At 53.2% G+C, this 20297-nt stretch overlaps 3 protein-coding genes across 8 annotated transcripts; 2 read left to right on the top strand and 1 right to left on the bottom strand.

Annotated features, from left to right (window-relative positions):
• Positions 1–730: 730 nt before the first annotated feature.
• CIB1 (calcium and integrin binding 1) lies at positions 731–4717 on the bottom strand. Of its 2 annotated transcripts, none has more exons than XM_062583634.1 (7): positions 4639–4717; positions 4114–4148; positions 3157–3259; positions 2580–2733; positions 2182–2300; positions 2019–2107; positions 731–1419 (listed from the first exon to the last, which is right to left on the bottom strand). In XM_062583634.1, the coding sequence occupies exons 1-7, from the start codon at positions 4687–4689 to the stop codon at positions 1332–1334; spliced, it is 639 nt and encodes a 212-aa protein (XP_062439618.1). In that variant the 5' UTR covers positions 4690–4717; the 3' UTR covers positions 731–1331. The 2 variants fall into 2 exon arrangements, with proteins under 2 accessions (XP_062439618.1, XP_062439619.1); XM_062583635.1 differs by having other exon boundaries at positions 1326–1714; positions 4639–4715.
• A 786-nt stretch (positions 4718–5503) lies between these two features.
• Positions 5504–6656, top strand: GDPGP1 (GDP-D-glucose phosphorylase 1). The gene has a single exon (XM_062583881.1). It carries the CDS (start codon positions 5532–5534, stop codon positions 6651–6653), a length of 1122 nt encoding a protein of 373 aa, XP_062439865.1. The 5' UTR covers positions 5504–5531; the 3' UTR covers positions 6654–6656.
• Positions 6657–7668: 1012 nt separating this feature from the next.
• TTLL13 (tubulin tyrosine ligase like 13) lies at positions 7669–19229 on the top strand. 5 transcript variants are annotated; one of them, XM_062583866.1, is made up of 12 exons: positions 7669–7747; positions 9342–9460; positions 10004–10134; positions 11825–11981; positions 12259–12402; positions 13534–13619; positions 13761–13986; positions 14448–14632; positions 15626–15814; positions 16277–16460; positions 16800–16997; positions 18675–19229. In XM_062583866.1, exons 2-12 carry the CDS (start codon positions 9440–9442, stop codon positions 19041–19043), a joined length of 1890 nt encoding a protein of 629 aa, XP_062439850.1. In that variant the 5' UTR covers positions 7669–7747; positions 9342–9439; the 3' UTR covers positions 19044–19229. The 5 variants fall into 5 exon arrangements, with proteins under 5 accessions (XP_062439850.1, XP_062439849.1, XP_062439848.1 ...); XM_062583865.1 differs by lacking the exon at positions 13534–13619 and having other exon boundaries at positions 12259–12374; XM_062583864.1 differs by lacking the exons at positions 7669–7747; positions 13534–13619; positions 18675–19229 and adding an exon at positions 17888–18206 and having other exon boundaries at positions 9359–9460; positions 12259–12374.
• The last annotated feature ends 1068 nt before the right edge of the window (positions 19230–20297 follow it).

Raw genomic sequence — 20297 nt, 5'->3', positions numbered from 1 at the left:
ACAGCTGCGGGGCCGGAGGGGCGCGGGCACGATCGGCACCTCGGGGCACCCGACCTGGGAGGGCCAGCACAGCCGGGAGCGAGGCGGCGATCCGTGAGCACTGGCACAGCCGGGAGCGAGGCGGCTATCTGATCTGCGAGCACCAGCGGCGGCCAAGCGCCAGCTCGCCCCAGCCGCGAAGGGCGGCAGGGACCCGCGCTGGCACCCGGCCACGCAGCGTCCGCTGCTGGAGCCCAGGCAGCAGCTTGTGGCACGGTTCTCGGGAGGAACCTGCGCACATGGTAGGAGTGCTACTTGGAGAGGCAAGGCTGGACTTGGGCTTGCCGCAAAGTGCAATTCCAGCACAGGGAAAGCTGTTTCAAGCAGTCTGGCAGCTGGCCAGGGCAAAGTCTGCTGGATGAACAGACACAAAAGGCTCTAGCACTGCCCCAAAGCAAAGGTAGCTGCTGCCTGCCCTGGATTTTTCTTTGTGCCTCTTGCTTGAGAGAGCTGAGCTCTTTGTGCAGCAGCTGAGCACACTGGGAACAGCCTCCGGCTTTACAGAGGAGGAAGACGGCTCTCGGAAAGGCCTGCCCTGAAGCAGGACTTAGCACCTGGGCCCCAGGAGCTGCAGCTGGCAGGGGCAAAGAGCCAGGCAGGAGCCCATATCCCCTCACCACCCCCAAACCTGCAGCAGGACCCCCCCCCCAGCAGAGCTGAAACAAAATCCACACACGCAGCAAGGCCTGGCTGAGGGTGAAATTCGAGCCCTTTATTTGTCCTTTGTCAGGAACATAGAGAGCAACAGGCACAGGCTCCTGTTTGCTCTAGGCCAGTAGAGCCAGAGCAACCGCTGAGCTTAAGCGGTGAGGGCAAAGAAAAGAGGGGAGGGGAAAAAGGAAAAAAAAAAAGAAAAGAAAACACCCCGGGTCCTGGGCGGGGTTAGAGGCACAGCAGGGCTGCAGCCTCTTTGGGGCTCAGCTCTCACTGTCCCTGGGGTGAGAGGTGCTTGGCCTCTGCCCTGCACACAGGTACAGTGCCTGCTAAGGTCAGCAAAGTGTCCTGTGCAGCCACGAGAGGGACAGAAGTGCTGCTGGGCTGGGACATCTGAAGTGCCACTTACATTATTGCTTTGAGAAATAAATCCACTTTGCTGCAGGGAGGCCTGGGGGAAGACTGAAGAGCCAGGCAGGGCCCTGGCCAGGAAGACAGCTCCCTGCCTGCTAGTGGAAGGCACAGATTGGTGCTGACGGGGTTAAAGGGGCTGTACTTAGGGCTCCAGCCAGGAGCACCTCTGTATTCCTCCCTCCGCCCCATGCAGAGCTGCACTTGTTTTGCATAAGGAATTAGGATCAGCTGACAGCAGAGCTCCCTCCTGGTCCAGCAGACTTGGCCCAGCCTCCAGGCAGGGCAGCTTCCTGGGATATGCACCTCTGCAGCCTGCGGAGCCAAGCAAGGATGGTGGAGGCTGCAGGACTATGGAGATGCCTGCAACCTTGCCTACTGGGTGCAAAAAGGGAGCAGGAGACACTGTGCAGAGCAGGAGGGCCTCCTGCATAAGGCACTGTATGGCATTCTCAGGCTGGTACAGAGCAGGAGCCTCTGCCATTCTGCTTGCAAAAAGAGGAAGTGTCTGGAGACCAAGAAGAGCTGCAGTCTAGAGACCGTGAAGAGTAGCTAGAGAAGCAATTCTGCTGAAGGGCTGTGGGGCTGTCACAGAACAATCTTGAAGGAGCTGCAAGAGATACAAGAGGTTCTGCACCTACTCGCTGTGTTGCAAGCAAGGTTTGTGAGTGCCTAGTGCTACAGGGATGCAGCACTACCCTGTGCAGAAGAGGCTCTCTGGAGAGCTAGCAAGGATAAAGTTCCCTTCACTGTTACGGGATACCTCATAAGGGGAGAGCATAGCCTTGCCTTACTGCCTCTAAAAGAGCTCTACCATGAAGCAAGCAGAGACCAGAATGGGCAAACCCTCCAGACCGGCCCTCAGGACAAACTACACAGCTGGAGACCACAGTACCCAGACAGAAGTGCAGTACCTGGCAAAGTCAGGGGAGCGAGAGATGACGTGCTGGAACTCTGCAAGATTGATGGTGCCATCCTTGTCGATGTCAGACTCCTCCAGGATCTGCAGGGGAAGGAAACGTGAGCAGTTATGACCAGGACCATGCAGCAGGCCATGCCCAGGCTGACAGTACTCACATTCTCGATAAGCTGCTCCATCTCTGCATTGCTCAGCCTGGACTCCTCACCTTCTCCTGTCAGACAGTTCACCAACTTCTCCAGGTCCTTTTTGTCCAGAGCCCCATCATCATCGAAGTCTTTGGGCAGAGGAAAGTTATGCCCCACGGGGCCTCAGTGGCCCCAGAGAATCACAGCACCCACATAGACCACCTGAGGGCATGGTGGGCTCCCTACTGTACCCATCAGTGCTAGAGAGCTGGTGCACATCATGCTACAGTTCCCCCCAGGGAGTACCTAAAGCCACCGTCTCCCTGGGCACTCCGAGGACATGGCCAGCCCTCACGAACAAGGATCTGTCCCCCCACCACAGGGAGCGGGATCCCAGGACACAGTATTCACCCCCCTGCAATCATTACCAAAGATGCGGAAAGCATAGTAGGATTTGATCTCTGAGGTAGCAGAGTCGCTGAAGACACTCAGCATATCAAGGAAGTCTTCAAAGGACATGCTGTCATCCCCATTCTCTGAGGTGGAGAACACCCGGCAGATGCGGTGCCGGAAGGGGTTTGCCTGCCAACACACCGCAACAGCTCAGGGCGAGGCTGGGCAGCGCCAGACCTGCTTCCTCAGCTGCAGGTTGGCAAGCTAGCACTTCAGCAGTCCTTTCTGGCCTTGTGCTGACCCCGTACTGAGCACTGACTCCGCACACAGGCAGCTACTTGCCCTGGCAGCAGGTACCTCATAGCATTACTGCAGCTGTCTTGCAATCGTACGGCTGTGCAATCGCAGCCACAGCAGGGACAAGGAAGTTGTTTGTATATGGAGCTGACGTGTGATAAGTGAACAGCTTCCCTGAATAACTGTTACGGGCAGTGAGCTGAGTAAGAGAGCGCTGGCACTGCAAAGGCCTAGGAGAGTAAACAGGGAGCTGCCCGAACACGCCCAGGAGGAAGGTAGCAGTAGCTCGGTGCTGCTGTCTCCCAGATACCATACCCTCAGTTCAGGCAACGTCAGGATCCTGCTCTTGGGAATCCGAACTGAGCGGGCATTCTCCTTCTCCTCCTCTGGCAGCAGTTCACTGAACCTCTTGTAGGCACTTGAAGAGGCAAGAACAAGAGACGCTCTGTGGAGCAGGCGGCTCAGAAGGCAGCCCTCTGGGCACAGGCAGCGCAGGCAGCCCTTCCCAGAAGCCGTGCAGACAGGGGGACACCCTGTTTCCCACAGCTCCCTGCCAGCTGTGCACAAAAGCATAATACTTGTACACTAGCCGGATCAAGGGGTAGGAGCACGCACTCCCAGGCAGTCCTGCCTGTTGGGCCAGCTTCCCCTGCAGCTTGCAAAAGACAGCTGCCTCTGCACCAGCTCTTGGAACTGCAGCATCCGGCACCAGGAGGGAGGAAAGAGCCAGCCCTGCTGCCTGCCCGCCCGCAAAGCTGGCTGCAACCATTCTCACACTGCCTGCAGACTTCAAAGGAGCGAACAGACACCTCTGCACAAGACGTGTCCGGACCAGCTCGATGCCAGCCCTACGCTCAGCCTCCTGAGCACATCACAGACCCCTGGGTGACCAGGTGAGGCCTGTGTCCACTGCCAGCGGGGCTAGCAGGCTGCACCCAGGCACCTTCATAACCTGAAACCCTGCCAATCCCACAAGTGGGAAAGGCCCAGCCTAGGACTTCCAGCTTCCTGTCTCCTACTTTGCTTCAAACATTGATGTAAGAAAAGGACCACAGAAGCCAGTGAGCCAGGGACAGCCGAGGGTTGCCCACCCGGACTGCAGAAGCAGACTCCGTGGTGGAGATGGAGCCCAAAGCCCGGTGGGAGCGGGGCAGGAAGGGAAGGGGGAGCACCCAGCGGGGCTGCCCCCGGCAGGCGCGTGCCCAGGGACAGCATCTCTGCGGCTGAGCAGGTGGCTGTGGGCAGAGCCGGGCGCCCCGAGGGGGTACTCACAGCAGGATCTCCTGCTTGGTCAGGAATGTCAGCTCCTGTGGGGAGAGCGGCTGTCAGCCCGGCCCGGCCCCCGCTGGCACCGGGGCAACACGCAGACCCCCCAGGCCCGGGGCAGCCTCGGTGCTTCCCCCCAGGGCCCCCATCCCGCCCCTGGCCCAGTGCTTCCCCCCCCCCCAGACCCCCTCCTGCCCCCGACCCAGTCTTACCACCCTGTACCCCTATCTCATCCCTGGTCCAGTCCTGCCCCCCTCCCGAGCCCCCATCACGGCCCAGTCCTGCCCCGGCCCATTTCACCCCCCCCGGGTCTGGTCCGGTCCCGCCCCCCCCCCCACTCCCATCGCGTCCCCGGTCCGGTCCCGCCCCCCCCGAACCCCCATCACGGCCCAGTCCCGCCCCCCCCCCGCCCCCTCCAGCCCTCGTCCCGCTCCCGGCCTGGCCCCGCCGCGGCCCGTTGCGGCCCCCCAAGCCCCCATCCCCCCGGCCCGGTGCCGCCCGCCCCGCCGCCGCCGCCGCCGCCGCCCGCACCTGGTACTCCCCGAGCGCCTCCCGCGGCAGCCCGCTGGCCGAGCCCCCCATGGCGGCCCGCGCCGCTTCCGCCTCACGTGGCCCCGCCCCCGCCGCCGGCCCTGGCCCCGCCCCCGCCGCCGGCCCTGGCCCCGCCCCCGCCGCCCGCGCCGCCGCAGCCCCGCCCGCCCGGCGCGCGGTCCGCGCACGTGGGGCGCAGGTGCGGGGGGGCCCGGGGGATGGGGGAGGCCGTGGGGCCCGAAGGGGAGAGAGGCCATGGGGCGGGAAGGGGCGGGGGATGGGGGAGGCCGTGGGGCCCGAAGGGGAGAGAGGCCATGGGGCGGGAAGGGGCGGGGGATGAGTGAGGCCATGGGGCAGGGGGCAAGTGGGGCCGGGGCAGGGGGAGAGGCCATGGGGTGGGGAGGGCGGAGGATTAGGGAAGCCGTGGGGCAGGGAGGCAATGGATCCTGGAGGATGAGGGAGGCTGTGGGGCAGGGCCTTGGGGCAGGGGACGGTGGGGCATGGGGGCAGGGGGCAGTGGGGCCCGGGTGATGAGGGAGGCCATGGGGTGCAGGGGCTATGGGGTACAGGCACAGCAGGGGCAGGGGCAGGGGCTCTCCTGCCTGCCCGCGCCCAGCTCTGAGCCAGGCTCTGCCCCTCCTGCACAGGGCTCCCGGCACTGACCGGGCCCCTCCAGCCCCCCCCCCAGCCTGCTCCATTGCAGAGCATCTCCTCCTGCTGCCGGTGCCAGTGTTCACGGGGACTGGGGCGGGATGGGGCAGGGGACAGGTCCGGGATGGGGCAGCCCACCTGACTCGCAGCAGGGCTCTCTGCTTGCTCAGAGCACACGTGGCACACGCTCACACCCTGCTCACCGGCCCGCAGGAGGCGCGGCCCTGGTGTGGGCACCAGGCATGGCAGCTGAGGCGGAGCAGCCGGGGCCACCAGGCGCCCCCCACTCCGAAGACTTTGTCTACAGTGAGGATGAGTTCATCCTGCATGGAGCTGGCTGGAGAAGCGAGCCTGCACCACCGGGCTACATGCTGTCCCGCTTTGACCGTGCTCTGCAGGAGGGCTGGAAGCACCGGATGGAGCTGGGCTTGTTTCGGTATCACCTGGGGGAGCTGGAGACCCGCGTCCTGCCTGGCCCCATGCAGCTGGTGGCCCAGCTCAATGTGCAGAGGGGCACGGAGAAGAGGAAGTCGCAGGCCATCCACAGCGTCACGCAGCCCTTCAACCCTCAGGAGTTCAACTTCACCCAGATCCGCCCCGGCGAGGTTTTGTTCCGCATGCGCAGGTCACCTGCCTGCCCGCCAGCTGCGGGCTGCCCCCAGCTCGACTACGTTCTGGTGGTAATCAACGTGAGCCCCTTGGAGCTGGGCCACGTGCTCCTCCTGCCGGAGCCCACGCTGCACCTGCCCCAGGTCCTCACCCCCGAGCTGCTCCGCTTCGGCCTGGACGCGGTGCTGCTCAGCGCCCACCCCGGCTTCCGTGTGGGCTTCAACAGCCTGGGGGCCTTCGCCTCGGTCAACCACCTCCACCTGCACGGCTTCTACCTGGGCTGGCCGCTGCTGGTGGAGTCCGCGCCCGCGGAGCCCCTCAGCCCAGCACCGGGCCTCTTCTTCCTGCGCGGCGTCCCGGCCCCGGGCTTCCTCTTCTACAGCCAGGGCGCGGGCCTGGACGCCCTGGCGCGCGACGTCTGCCGCGCCGCCGACCACCTGCTGCGCCGCGGGGTGGCCTACAACGTGCTGGTGACGCGGGGCGAGCCGCCGCGGGGCGAGCCGCCGCGGGCCGGCGGGGCCCGTGCGGGGCTGCGGGTGCTGCTGTGGGCGCGCCGGGCCGCGCTGGGCCCCGGGGCGCAGGCGGCGCTGCCCGTGGCGCTCTGCGAGCTGGCCGGCCACCTGCCCGTGGCGGCTGCCCCCGCCTTCCGCGGCCTCACCGAGGCCGAGGCCCTGGGCGCCATCCGCCAGCACCTGCTGCCGGAGCCGCAGCTGGAGCAGCTGCGCGGGGACCTGGCGCGGCTGCTCGCGCCGTGACGCCGCCGCCATCGCGCCCGGCCCGGCCCGGCCCGGCCCGGCCCGGCCCGGCCCCACCGCGCCGCCGTCTGCGCGCTGCGCGTGCGCGGGCCCGCGGCGCCGGGGGACGCCGCCGGGGGCGCCACCGGCCAATGACAGGCCAGAGCTGGGGGCGGGGCCACGTGACACGGGCACGTCTCTATGGTCGCGGGGCGCGGCGCGGGCCCGTCGCCATGGAGCCGGCGCCATGGCGGCGGGTGAGGCGGCGGCGGCGGCGGCGGCGGCGGTCTCGGGACCAGGCCCTGCCACCCCGGGCCGTTCTGCTGCCCCCGCGGGCCCCGCCGGCCCGGAGCCGCGGAAGAAGAGGAAGCACAGGCGAGTGCGCCACGGCCGGGCCCGGGGGCCGCGGCCCTGCGGGGGCCCTGGCCTGGGCGGGCCCTGGCCTGGGCGGGCCCTGGCCTGGGCGGGCCCTCAGGGGCTGCCGGTCTCGGAGCCGCGGTCCGGTGCGTGCACACACCGTTGGGAAAGTTTTCTTCCCCTTTTTTTAAAGGGGGCAGCGCTGCTCCCAGATACGAAAGGCCGGGCTGTGCGTGTTCTCATAAAATATGCATGTATTATCCACATTGTGTTAGTTTTATTTATTCTTGCCAGAAAGCAGATGCAGCTGAGCCCTGTGTTCTGTCTCAGCTGCCTGCTAGCAGGAGCGCGATTCTGTCCTCTGAAACCAGTGCATCTGACTAAGGCGAGTAATGCATAACTGGGCCCCTCTAGTCCCGAGCCCTACTGAGGCTTTTTTGGTGACTTTCTGAATCCGAGAAGAAATACTGTTTCCCTTAAATTATCCCTATAATTCTAAGCATGAGGTGTCAATGGTAGGACTCAGATTCAGAACCTGTTTGCCATGGCTTGCTGAGCCTGTTTTGGGACCAGATCGGGTTTGCTGAGTAACTCTGTGGAGTGTCAGTTATGTGCATGTGTGCAGGTATACGTTTGTCTCCTTTCTGACTGCCTGTTCCCAGGATGAGATCTTCATTGCCCCACTGAAGCTGTCTTACCATCTCTTTTTAATTCCAGCATTGCATCCATCAATCTGACCAGCTGCAAGTATGACAGTGGTAAGTCCACAGTATTGTAGAGTACCCTGTCAGATCAGGCTCACCTACAGTAAGCTCTTTGAAATGCCTGCTCACCTAGTGAGGGATGCTGATAATTGAAATTTCACTGCACAGTGGCTTTTGTTCTATGTATTTATGGCTTGTAAGTGACTTGGACCACTGAAAAGTAAGCAATTGACCACACTTTGGACTGAGGTGGTCTCTTGTTTAAAGAAGTACAGAATATACAACAGCACTGCAAACCTCCTCCCATTCACTCACACCTTGCACTAGTATTAAGAGATTTCTTTCTGGATTTAGAAGCATTATTCTTTTGCCATAGCCAGAACATCCTCTAAAATTGGTGAGAAAGGCTTGGTTAGGGACAGTTACAAGGAAAGACTTATACCAAGGTTGAGAAAATGAACTGAGAAGTTCATTTAACAGTCCATTTGTTTAACTTAGAACAGGTCATGGAACAGGCTGGGTAGGTACCTTGAACCTCTCTTGCTGTTCTCCAGTGATATACTCTAGGTAGCTGTTCCATTCTCCCATCTTGCCTTCTTTGTCTGCCATGAGATGTATCATAAGAGAACAGGCTCATAGCATCTGACAGCTTTTATTAGTCAATTTGCTAATGACAATTATTCTAGCATTACAGCCACATTTGCTTTACTGAAGGTCACAGCCTTGTCAGCTGTGCAAAGAATGCTGGTTTTATGCAGAGTGGCCGGTACTACATATTTCACTCAGGGCCATGCTCAATCAGTTTGGTGGTGGCAAAGGAGTAAGGATCTACAAGGGGAGATGGAATGGCAGTGTGAGCTCTGTAGGGACCCGGCCCATTTCACTGATGCCTCCAAAGCTCTGGTGCCCAGGCCTGCTCTTACCAGAACTACAAGTCTGCGCTGATCAATTGAGAATGTGCAACAAGACTATTGCCAATGCATGGCAGCAAGACTGTGTTACCGGGAGATGTGCTGAGATACTATCAATAAAAAGCAAACTATTATTTATTCAGGTATGGCCATCTGCTTGTAAATGGCTAGGAAGACGGAGGCTTCTGGCTTCAAGCTGCCCTTTTTGTGTTTTCTTGCTAACGTATTCCAATTTCATAGCATATGTGTTTCCTTCATCCTTTCCCCAGCTCTGTAAGAGGCCAAATTCAGGATTGGCACTAACAGTAATCAGCCCAGTAAGAGCCTCCTACTCCAAAAGCTTTTGTGTTCTGCTGCCAAATAGCTTTTGATTTTAAAGATGAAACCAATATCTTCAAAAAAAATTTGTTTCTGGCTATGTGGTGTCAGGCCCATACAGGTTCAAGCCTGCTCTAATTCAAGAAGTGCTCTTGGACTCCTAGGCAAGTGGACTCACAGGGCTGATAGATCTCATTATACCTGCAGTCAGAGGTTGCAGTGAGTTTAGCCAGGTAAAGCTTGTATTTTTAAAGGGTCCCCACCAATATCTTGTCATCTTTTGAGAGTGGAAGTGGATTTCTGGAGAGGTTCATTCTACAGTCCTGTCCCTTTTTACTTTGGAGATCTAATCTCTGGGGTTTATACCCTCTGCTTGGTCCAGAGGTCCCCTTTCTTACCTGTTTTTTTTTTTGGTACAGTACGGCGTGCTGCACGAAGCTGTGGGCTGAAAGAAGTGGGAGAAAATGAGGACTGGACAATATATTGGACTGATTATTCAGTCTCTCTGGAGCGTGTCATGGAAATGAAACGGTTTCAGGTAAATATCCCTCCATGGAAAGGGTGCCCAGCAGAAAGAGCTCGGGATAGGAGGACAAGACAGCAGGTCATTAATGGGACATATTGCTGCAAAATGAAACAAGTGTCCAAAATTAGCACCTCCCTTCTTGTCTGCATCAGTTCCAGAGTGCTTAGGTTCACAAGCCTTTACTTCATATGTTTCTCATATGGTACCATCAGCCAGAGTTTGGCAGTTAGTAGCGTGAACTGGAAAGCTGCCAACCCCTTTAATTTAGTATAAAATAAATGTTTCTTGCTGACAGACTGCTCCCTTCTTGAAACTGTGATATTCTAGGAAGGGAGAGCTGCAGAGCTGAGATGGAATGAGCAGATAAATTGTACTGATGAAGTTCAGATAAAGCAGTTCTAGCATAATCTGTTTCTCTGCAGACATTCAAGGCAACCACAGGCCCAAGTTCCTGTTCTGCTTGCTTGTTTCCAGATATACTAGCTTTCCTTGGGTCTTGAGGGTTGCCACTACTGTTCCTTTGCTGATTTTGTTTTTCTTCTGCACCTGTTTCAGAAAATCAACCATTTTCCAGGCATGACAGAGATCTGCCGTAAGGACTTGTTGGCTCGCAATCTTAACCGCATGCTCAAACTCTTCCCCAAGGAGTACAATATTTTTCCCCGTACTTGGTGCCTGCCAGCAGAGTGAGTTATACACATTAATGCAGCAGACAACAGGGGGTTGAAATTAGGAAGTGGGAACCACTGTAGTTGACAGCTAGGCCTTGGGCGGGGGTGAAACCCTCTGAGGTTTCATATCTTGGCTTGGGCCTCCATAACCTTCCTCAGAATTGAATGGGATGTTTTTAACCAAGTTTCTAGCTTCGCACATCCTTAATTCTTATTACATTGAATTACTCTGTCAAATATATGCCTTGTTGCTTGACTGATTGCAGGCTGAATTGGGCTAAATCTTGAGAGACAGATCCACCCTGAAAGCCAAAGGGCAATGGGCTAAATGGGAATGTAATATCTGTGCTTTTGTGCAGTGTCTCTTTACAACCCGTAGTGAGCAGGAGAGGTAACTGCAGAACACTGTATGAGACTCTCTTCCCATATAGACTAAGTTGAATGCTTATTACTTGCCCAGGAAGGGAACAGTACAAGGATCTGAGGCAGTTTTGCACCATTAGCTATGATGGTTGTCTTTCCCAACCCCTTGCACTTCTGCTGTCTACTACAATAGAGCATATGGTGTAATGGTGGAGGACAGTGAGACAGTGCAGGCCTTTATACTGAACAAAACACACAGTTATATGTAAGCTGTCACCAAGTTATTCAAGCTTTTGGGCAGAAGATATGGCTTCTCTGATCATATACAGACAAACAATGTTAGCAATGTAGAGTTGGAAGAGACAAAAGAGCACTCTAAGTTCAGCTGGTTGTAAGGAGGCATGATATCTATTTTTAGACATTATCTATAGATTTTTTTTCTTACTATTTCCTGAAAACCCCCAAGAAGGGCTTTCATAATCTATTTTACAGCTAAACTCTCCTTTTGGTTAGAAAGACTTTCTTAATATATAACCTGAAATATCAGCACCATAGTACTTCTCCCATTTACACTGGCCTCATAGAACAGTGGTTTGCTATGTTTTGCTAATAATGTGTTGTGTACTGGAAGGCTGTTGTCATGTGTCCTCTCAATCTTCTCATTTCTAGAGAAAACAAACCTACTTCTTTCTTTCCAGGCTATATTTCCTGGAATTTGATTCCTCTTGGCACTGTTTTCTGGAATTTATCCTGTTTGCCTACCTCTTTCCCTACACATGACGCCTAAGACAGAGACAGTGCTCCTCCATCTACAGCAAAATAATTAACTGGTATATGGGTATGACTCTTCAAAGCACCCCACTCAGTGGAGCAGCCATCTAATGTGATGTGCATGCTTAAACCGTGAGCCTTTCCACCCTGGTTAGAACGTTCTGACTGTGGCCTCTTGTCTATTTGCCGATAAGCCAGAAGTAAAGCAGTCTAAAAGCTTGCAACTTCTTCCTCCTTTGTAGTTAGGGATTGTTTATTTTCTCCTGATCTCTCTGCAGCAGCAGAGCTGAAATCTTACTGGCTCCCAGATGAATAGTGGTGACCATTTCCTCTGAACCTCCTGGCAGAGAGAGAGATGTATGCAACTAAGCATTGGAACCTGGAGGTCTTTGTCAGGTTGCAGAAGGACCAATTTATAACCGACATAAGTCAGGAATAGCTGTACTATTCCTCTGCTGTAAAAGTTTAGTCTATACTTGCCCACAGCACCATAGTTTGAGTATCTAAATGCTATGAGAGAGTTCATGAGCTGGGTGTTTTAGCTTTTAACAGACACTCTTTCATTGTATAGCTATGGGGATTTCCAGGCCTATAGTCGTGTGAGGAAAAACAGAACATTCATCTGCAAGCCAGACAGCGGCTGCCAAGGGAGAGGTATCTTCATAACACGTAACCCGAAGGATATCAAGCATGGAGAGCATATGATTTGTCAGCAGTATATCTCTAAGGTAATGGGGACTGTCTTGAAATGTCGGTGGAAGACTCCAGCTTCCTAACTCTTCTATCCTCCTTGTCTCCTTTGCCCTACTTCTTCCAGACTTTGCCATGGGTATCAGTATGGCTGTAACACAGTAGAGCCATAGTGAAAGCTTGCATTTCCCCTCACCACTGAGCTGCCAAGAAGTGGCACAAGATGTACAGATAGAGTAGCCATCCTCAAAGAATCAGCAGCACACCTATCAATGTTTCCTTATCTCATGCTTGCTTCTACCTTTTGTCTCACAGCCTTTCCTTATTGATGGCTTTAAATTTGACATGCGTATCTATGTGCTGGTCACATCCTGTGACCCGCTGAAGATTTTTGTCTACAAGGAGGGTCTGGCCCGGTTTGCTACCATGAGGTACATCGAGCCCAGCAGCAGCAACCTGGTAAAAAAGGGAAGTTTCCAATGAAACTTGCATAGTATTAATGAGTTTTAGCCACTCTTCTATCCTAGGAGCATTCCAGACCCTGGAAATCAGGGGCTGGTAGGTTCCCAGCTGCTGCTTTTTTATTTTCCCCTCTCTATATACCTTCTCCTAACAGGAGGTATTTCAGGAGTATTTGAAGGAGAGAAACTCTCAGGTCCCACATTTGGGCTGTTTACTGTCATTGACACAGAATCATAGAGTTGTTTGGACTGGAAAGAACTTTGGAAGGTCTCTAGTCCAACCCTCTGTTCAAAATAGGGTCAGCAATGAATTATTCAGATCAGGTTGCTTAGGGTTTTGTCCAGTTGGGTCTTTGAAAACCTCCAAGGACAAAGATTCCACAGGGTCTCTGGGCAACACTGCTACTGTTTTTCCCCTTTATGAGCTTTCCTGAGTCTGTGTCACTCCTTGTCCTGCCTGCCTGCTTCAAGCAGAAGAGGGAACGGGGGATTACCTAATGGTAGTAGAACAGCCTAGGAGAGCTAGGGAGGGAAACTAGGAAAGAAAGGTGCAGACTATGCCTGTGTCCTTCTCCTAATAGGGGTCTCTACACTATAAAGTCCCAACAAAAGATGGACTCTAGTGCTGGATCACTGCATTCTGATCACTCATTATGGTATCTGGCAGAAGATACTCTAGGCTTCTGCTTCTGCCCACTTACCCAGGGCTGCTTATTTATAAATCCTCTTTCACTCCAATATGTGTATGTCTCAGAGAGCTCTTCTGCTTTCAGTGAATAAAGGAGAAAGATGAATTTGCAGAAGTTTGCTGCTGCTTCTGTCTTGAGGACTCCCTTGTTAATTGGTGAGGCCACAGCCAGAATGGCATTTGTGGAGCTGACTACTGTGTGTTCACCTCAGAGGTTAGGACAGAAGATATGGAGAGGGGCTAGAGCTCTGTTAGGGCTCTCTTCTGGCTAGAGAATCACCAGCATAATTAACTCCTTGCTGCTGGCCACTGTCACAAAGAAGAGTCAGAACCAGGTGAAGTTAGTGGCTAGATTAGTACTAGTGGGACTCTGGGGCTGTTGTTCCTATTTGCACTCTGAGGTTAAGAATAAATTAAGGTCTCTTGCGGTTCCTCTCTCAGGATGATATCTGCATGCATTTGACCAATTACGCTATCAATAAACATAACGAAAACTTCGTCCGGGATGACACAGTGGGCAGTAAGAGGTATTGTCTTGTCTAGGTGCCACAACCCCTTGTGCATATCCTGCAGGAAAGCTGCATTTGGGACACGGGTTTCTTTCCTTCTTTCTTGGAGGAAACGTGGTATCGTAGCTCAGCTCTTACCATCTTCTGTCTTCCATACAGGAAACTGTCCACCCTGAATGCCTGGATGATGGATAAAAGCTACAATACAAAGAAACTCTGGGAAGACATTGAAGATATTGTTATAAAGACCCTTATTTCAGCTCACCCTGTTGTGAAGCACAATTACCAAAGCTGCTTTCCTAACCACACTACTGGCTGTGCCTGCTTTGAAATACTAGGTTTTGATATTTTGCTAGATAGAAAGTTGAAACCGTGGCTGCTAGAGGTGAGGAAGAATTCTCCTGCTGTGCTGAAACAGCTCTGGAAACAGCAGATAGCCGAGAGCTTGCTTGTATGTGAGAAGCACATAACAAAGGGTTGTGGGATGAATAGAACTTCCTTAAGGTTGATTAAAATTATCCACTTTGTTCACAGAATTAAACAGGCTATGAAGACAAGTGACCAAGCAACCTTAGCTCATCAGATCTAAGAACTTGTTCCCTGTACACCTTCGGTAACAGCAGGGAGTTTCCTGAGCCCTAGGACTCCTTGATCTGTGATAGTATTCTGAATTTATGATAGCTGCCCTTGTAGAACCGGCCACTGCATTTAGCTTTCTGTGATTGTTACGGGGAAGAACGTAAGGAAAGTGTAAGGTAGAACAGGTTGAGGCCAGAGAGCTTGCCACTGACAGCACGTTCTGGGAGCTGGATGTTACCAGGTTAGATTAGCCCCTTGTTTCGGCAGGTAAATCACTCTCCCAGCTTTACCACAGACTCGCGCCTGGATCGTGAAGTGAAGGATGCTCTTCTGTGTGATACCATCAACCTGATAAATGTGCATGCCTGTGACAAAAGGAAGGTGCTGGAGGAAGACAAGCAGCGGGTGAAGGAACGACTCCTTCAGGCCCATCAGACTGTCCGTGTATCCAGGTACTGCTCTTCCCCTTAGTGCTGCAAGCCCCTGGTGAGAAAAGATGGGGCATAATGGAGCAGGATAAATCCAAAGGCTGTTTCACTTCAAATTGAAGCTCCCAGAGGCCATGGTGCTATATAGCTTCTGAGAAGAGATAGCTCAGGTCATCCAAATCATAGATTCTAGATGGGAAGAACCAGGACTGGTTTCTGGGTGTTAGATCTAAGACTCCAAGAGCTCTTGGACCTAGGGCTGTACAGAGTCTTTGCTGCCTCCACTATGGAGCTGTGCAGCTTGTCATGTTACCTAGTGCTGACAGACTGCACCAGCATTCCTGGGCTCACAGTGACACTCACTGGACAGATTGTAGCACTGCTTTGGGGAGCGAGCACAGCCAGAGGGGTCCTGGACATCCTCCAAAACAGTCATTTTCCCAGGGTTGCAGGTTTTCCCACCCTTCTTTGTCTGCATATCCTTTCATGATTAATTAATCCACGTGACCTCTTAAGGCCATTTTAGTTGAGCCTGCTATCTGAGCTTTTTCTGACATGCAGCACAATGCAGGAACTCCCTCCAGCTCCCATTTCCATTAAGAAGCCTGAAATAACTACAGGCTGGAGAAGCTGAGCATGATAGCCCTGTGCTTTGCATGCCCCTGCAGCATCAGCTGCTCCAAGCTTGCCTGGAGAGGTCCCAGTTGCAGAGTGGCAGACGCTCCTTCTACAGGCAGCTTTTAGCTGAAATTTTCTTAAAACTGGTTTAATTTGGTGAAAAGGCTGATGGGCAGGATGTGAGCCTGTACAGCAGGGAAAGGATTTCAGAATCTCCATAGGTAGAGGATAAAGACGTGTTGAGTGTGTTGTTTCCCTGCGATGAACCTGTGTGCAACAAGCTTCCAAACGGGGAAGGAAAGGGGGAAAATGCTAGCTAGGCCCTTTATTTATCAGATAATACAACACCTGGAATTTCCTGTCACAGCTCCTCTGCCTATGCTTACTCTCAATTTACAGACGCGAGGAGTTAGAGAGCAACCAGGCTGCCTGGCTGGCTCAGGCAGAGAAGTATGAAAACTCCCACCTGGGAGGTTACCGGCGCATTTACCCAGCACATGGAACAGACAAGTATGAGCCATTTTTCAAGCATAGTGGCTCCCTCTTCCAGGAAACAGCAGCATCTAAAGCACGAGAGCAGTGTGCCAGGTATATCCACGCCTTATAGGGATGGCATAAATACTGCTCACTTCTGATCCCTTCTTGGAAATTACTCTTTCTGTTGCTTAAGAGCTGTAAGAAAGATGGTGAGAGCTAGAAGAAGGGGGAGTCGTCTTCTGCTGTGTGACCATGGCAAAAGAACTTCCTTTAGCATGCCTCTTTGGGAGGCAAATGCAATATTCCATAGACTTTTGGATTCTGGAGGCACTCTGTTGCATGTCTCCTCCACCCTTGTAGCAGGCATAAACTAATTCAAGGACATAGTTCTGATAAAGGTAAGAATCTCTTTTAAAAGCACTTCCAGCTCATTTCTTGGCACACTTCCATTATGGTCTCTATTCACTACAAAGCTTCTGACTGTAATACAGTGTCCTTGAACTGAACTCTTTTCAGCCTTTTGGTATTACACCTCTTATTGAGCCAATGACCAAGACTACTGTTTCATGGTAGGCAGCAGCTGGAGGAAATTCGCTTGAAGAAAGAAGAGTGGGAAGTTGTTACTGGGAAGAAGAAAAAGGAGAGAAAAGAAACCCTGCAAGGAGAATCAGCTGGGGACAAATCCCAGATGCATAACAAAACCAGAGCTCCTACAACACAACTCATCTACAGAAGCACCAGAATGTGGGACAGAAAGGTACCTTGTTCTCATCCTCAGTGCTAGTGCATGGGAGCTCTCAAAAGCAATAATGTGTCTCCAAAAACAGTGTTGGGCCACAAGTATCTCCTGAGGAGAGAACTACAAGGTTGGACTCCCCTTTATGAAGTTTGAATAGTGGATAGGTTGTGTTGGGAGGCACTTGCAGTCACCAGTGTTGCCCGTTCTCTGTTGCGCTTCCCACTGGGACCTTCTTCCCACTCCACCCTGATGTCTCTAATTCTCTCTAGGCCTCTCTAATGCAGTCTGTAGCTTTTTCACTCTTGTGCATTACCTGTGGCTTCAACTTTGCTGTAACACATGTGTTTCTTTCCTAAGATGCAACAAATGCAGTATGACTCTATGCAACCCCAGGATATTGTGGAAAAGGAGGAGCAGAAAAGAGTGAAGGCTCTTCTACAGCGTGAGAACCTCATTCGAAGTCTAGGCATTGTAGATCAGCTTTCCTGGCTGATCCCCACAATTCATAGATCGACAAACAACCACAGCTCCTGCACTGTTATCTCCAAGAACCAGGTAACGGAAAATTGCTCAGATCTGTCCTGTAAGGCCACTTATAGGAAACAGACATTCACAGGAGGGGCAAGAGGAAGGAATCGTGGGCGTTGAGCATCTTAGGTTGAGTGGTGACTGAGTTAAATGAGATCTAGCGTAGACTCTGGGTCCTTGGGTTTTTGTATGGTTAAGTAATTTTTTTTCTCATTGCAAATGGGCGCACTGGGGCATGCCAGTTGCCTGCATGAGAGCCTCTGAGCACCTTTGCCCAGGAAAATCCTTCTCACTGGCATTCCAAAGAACAAACTAGAGGAGCACTTTTTTTTTTTCTAAGACAATATTGTTTTTGGACATGGCTTTCTCCAGCGTACAGTTTAGTGTAGCCTGCTTCTTCAGTGCAATAATGTGATTCTTCTAGCTAAATAAAATTAATTCCTGGGTAAGCCTGTAGCAGCTAGGAGCACTAACATGCTAGGAGCATGGTAAAGGAGCACAAAATAAAGAGGGGGAAGTATAGGGAGGTCTAAAAAAAGAAGATCCTACAGTGAATTCTGAACTGTAAAGATGCCTCTCCCAAAACTCCTTGCCTTTTACGTAACATTGGCCCCCCTCATAGGGAGGGTGATCAGTCCACTGCGTGTTTTCTAACACTAAGTCAGTGCATGCTCTTAAAGCGCCATAGGACTCAGCCCTTGGTGTAGGGCTCCCCCTTCAGAGTCATCATCACTCTGCAAGAGCATATTACAGTGTAAGCCTTTGGTTTTGCTGTGGTAAAGATACTGCTGCCATATCCTAGATTCTTACAAGGTGCACAACTGAAGAATACTAGTCTTTACAAAGGATTGCACCCAAAGTTAAAGAGGTCTGTTTGATTGTCTCAGACTGGATCTTGGCTACCAACTCAATTCCAGAATTGGGCTACTGGTGTTACTGGCCTAAAACCAGATGAAGAAGCCATCCTCAAGGACTCCATAAGGCTTTAAGGGTTGTTACAGAGCACTGAGGCTGAACCTGATATGTTGGGGAAATAATGAAAAAAACCTGCAAGGGCCAATGCCTCTTCTGCTGGCACTGACTGCTTCCAGAAATGCCTTCTGCTCTTGGCTAGAAAGATAACACCTCAGAAGGATGCTGAGAAACTCAGACACAAGAGTAACTTAGTGTTATTCGGGACCTAGGAGTCTTCTAGTGGCCCACTAGAAATTAAAATTAATCCATTTAATTTAACAAAAAGAAGTCTAAGATATGGTTTATTGTTCTGCAAGAACTGATAGTAGCTGCCTTTTACTCTACCAGACAAAACAGAATGGAACCTTAAAGCACAAACTCAGCCTAAAATTTGGATGAATTTTTCAAGAGTGAAGAATTATCTGGGAATGAGTCAGATTTTTCATCCTAAGAATCTTTCCAGACAGATCTGGCATTCCTTTCCACAAACCCTGCTCCAGCTCAGACAGATGTGATGGGCAGAACATGGGAGTCTTGAGCACTGTTGGAGGCAGATAAAGCGGGCAAATCCAGGGATGCCTTTTGGCTTCAGATGGCTTGAGTCTAAGACTGTGATTGTGGAATGTTTAGGGGGAGAAAATGCAGGGAGATATGCGAGTGAATACCTGTAGTTGATTAGAGAACACTTTTCTTCCCTGTCTCTTGACAGGGCTTCCACAACTAAGCCATGACTGCTTTCTTTCCTTCTAGCCACAATTTGTTCAGCATACGTTCAGGGGACAGGAGGCCTGCAGTTTAATGACGCTCCTCCCCCTCTCATTCCTGAGAGGTACAGTCCAGGCTCCAGGACAACACATCATACGCAAATCTACAAGCAAGGCCCAGCTGCCAGCCAGCCAGAGCTTTGATCCTACCTCCTTGGGCTCCCTCTCAGTCCAGGGCCAGAGCGTTCCTTACCACGAACACTACAAAATGCAGCATTGCCTGCAGCCGCAGAACATGAGCTGGCTGCGGAGCCAGGCAGCACAGACTGCGGGGGTTACCAATCCCTGCAGCAAAACCAAGTTACTGCAGGTGAGGGGCCAGCAGTTCTCTGGTGCCACAGAGACTGAAGGCTGAGTATATAATCTGAAAGCCTGCCATCTTTTTAAATGTGCTCCTCTGTCTAGGTGTCCCTCTGGACCATTTGAAGGAACTTAAATTAGCTGGTTCGTAGGCTGCTTAGCTCTTCTGCTCCCATTGGTGTGTTTGTTAAAATGTGTATCCTTCTGTTTGATTTTAACAGACCAGCAAAGATCTATGTTACCTTGGTTCTGAGTTTCTGGATCTTGGCAGCTCAAGAAAACCAGTGAGCCAGAGCCACATGCAGACACCTGGAAGTTCTGGGTACTCTTGGGCTTCTGTGGGATGAGAGGAGCACAGGGGTTAGAAATACTGCTCTGAGTCTGAAGTGCTCAGTCTTGTAGCAGCAATGCTGCACTCTGAGAACTGGTAACCACTGGAAGTCTCTGCCCAAGAGCAGGAGCATCCTATTTGCAGGGGCAGAGAAGAAAATGAGTGGTTTCCAAGAAGCCAAAGGTTGATGGGAATTGGGAAATGTGAGGAGTCTCATTCCTGCCATGGTGATCCCAGGCTTCTGATGGCTCCTTCAGTTGGCTGTGTGAAGCCCTTCCCCACAAAGCTCCGTCGGTATTCCCAGTACCAACACCTCCCCCACCAAGCCGTGGCAGCCCCCCTTCCCCCAATGATTTCTCTCTGCTTGCTAGTTCTGGTTCCCCAGCTGTTTCACAGTCTTACAAGCAGAGAAAGGAGCAGAGGCAGAAAGGGTGTCTGTCAGCACATACCACAGAGCCAAGCAGCATCATGAGGAGCATCAAGCTTCTGAACTCCTGTGTGCTAATCAGAGAGCCGTGGGTGTGGGTGTAGGATGCTTGGTCTGGCCAGACCCGGATCACTGTTGTCTGCTCCCGCTGACTTGAATCTAGGACTGACCAAGCATCCTACTGCGGGCTTTAGAGAGCACTGGACAACCGTGCTGAGATGCCAGACAGCTCTGTGTGAGCACAGGACACCCAGCACGGTCAGCAGCATTCGCATCCCTGCTCCCCCGGGCCCAGCCGTGCCTCTGCCGGGAGGGCAGTGGAGCTCCCGCCGCGGAGGTGCCGGCGCCGCGGCTCCTTCCCGCTGCACCCGCCTGCGGCCGGGGCTGGTGCGCTTCGCCCCGCTTCGGGGGCCTCCTGTCCCGCGCCGCAGCACAGGGAGCGGCGGGAGGAGCCGCGCGGCCCCGCTCCGCCCCGGCCCGGCCATGGCGGCGCTGCTGCGGCGGGGGCTGCGCGCCGCCGCGCTCCTCGCCGGGGCCCCGCGGCGGGCGGC

This window comes from Rhea pennata, chromosome 10 (genome assembly GCF_028389875.1).
Source record: "Rhea pennata isolate bPtePen1 chromosome 10, bPtePen1.pri, whole genome shotgun sequence".
In the NCBI taxonomy this organism is placed as follows: Eukaryota; Metazoa; Chordata; class Aves; order Rheiformes; family Rheidae; genus Rhea; species Rhea pennata.
This window is presented reverse-complemented; position numbering and strand designations above follow the sequence as displayed.

Excerpts from the sequence above, each read along its gene's own strand:
- CIB1 (XM_062583634.1), bottom strand. The coding sequence starts at position 4,689 with ATGGGGGGCTCGGCCAGCGGGCTGCCGCGGGAGGCGCTCGGGGAGTAC. Across the intron at positions 3,260-4,113 it reads ACCAAGCAGGAGATCCTGCT|TGCCTACAAGAGGTTCAGTG; the intron begins GTGAGTACCCCC and ends TGCCTCTTCAAG. Across the intron at positions 2,734-3,156 it reads TGACGTTGCCTGAACTGAGG|GCAAACCCCTTCCGGCACCG; the intron begins GTATGGTATCTG and ends GTGTGTTGGCAG.
- GDPGP1 (XM_062583881.1), top strand. The coding sequence starts at position 5,532 with ATGGCAGCTGAGGCGGAGCAGCCGGGGCCACCAGGCGCCCCCCACTCC.
- TTLL13 (XM_062583866.1), top strand. The coding sequence starts at position 9,440 with ATGGAAATGAAACGGTTTCAG. Across the intron at positions 11,982-12,258 it reads GTCAGCAGTATATCTCTAAG|CCTTTCCTTATTGATGGCTT; the intron begins GTAATGGGGACT and ends TTTGTCTCACAG. Across the intron at positions 16,998-18,674 it reads CTGTTATCTCCAAGAACCAG|CCACAATTTGTTCAGCATAC; the intron begins GTAACGGAAAAT and ends CTTTCCTTCTAG.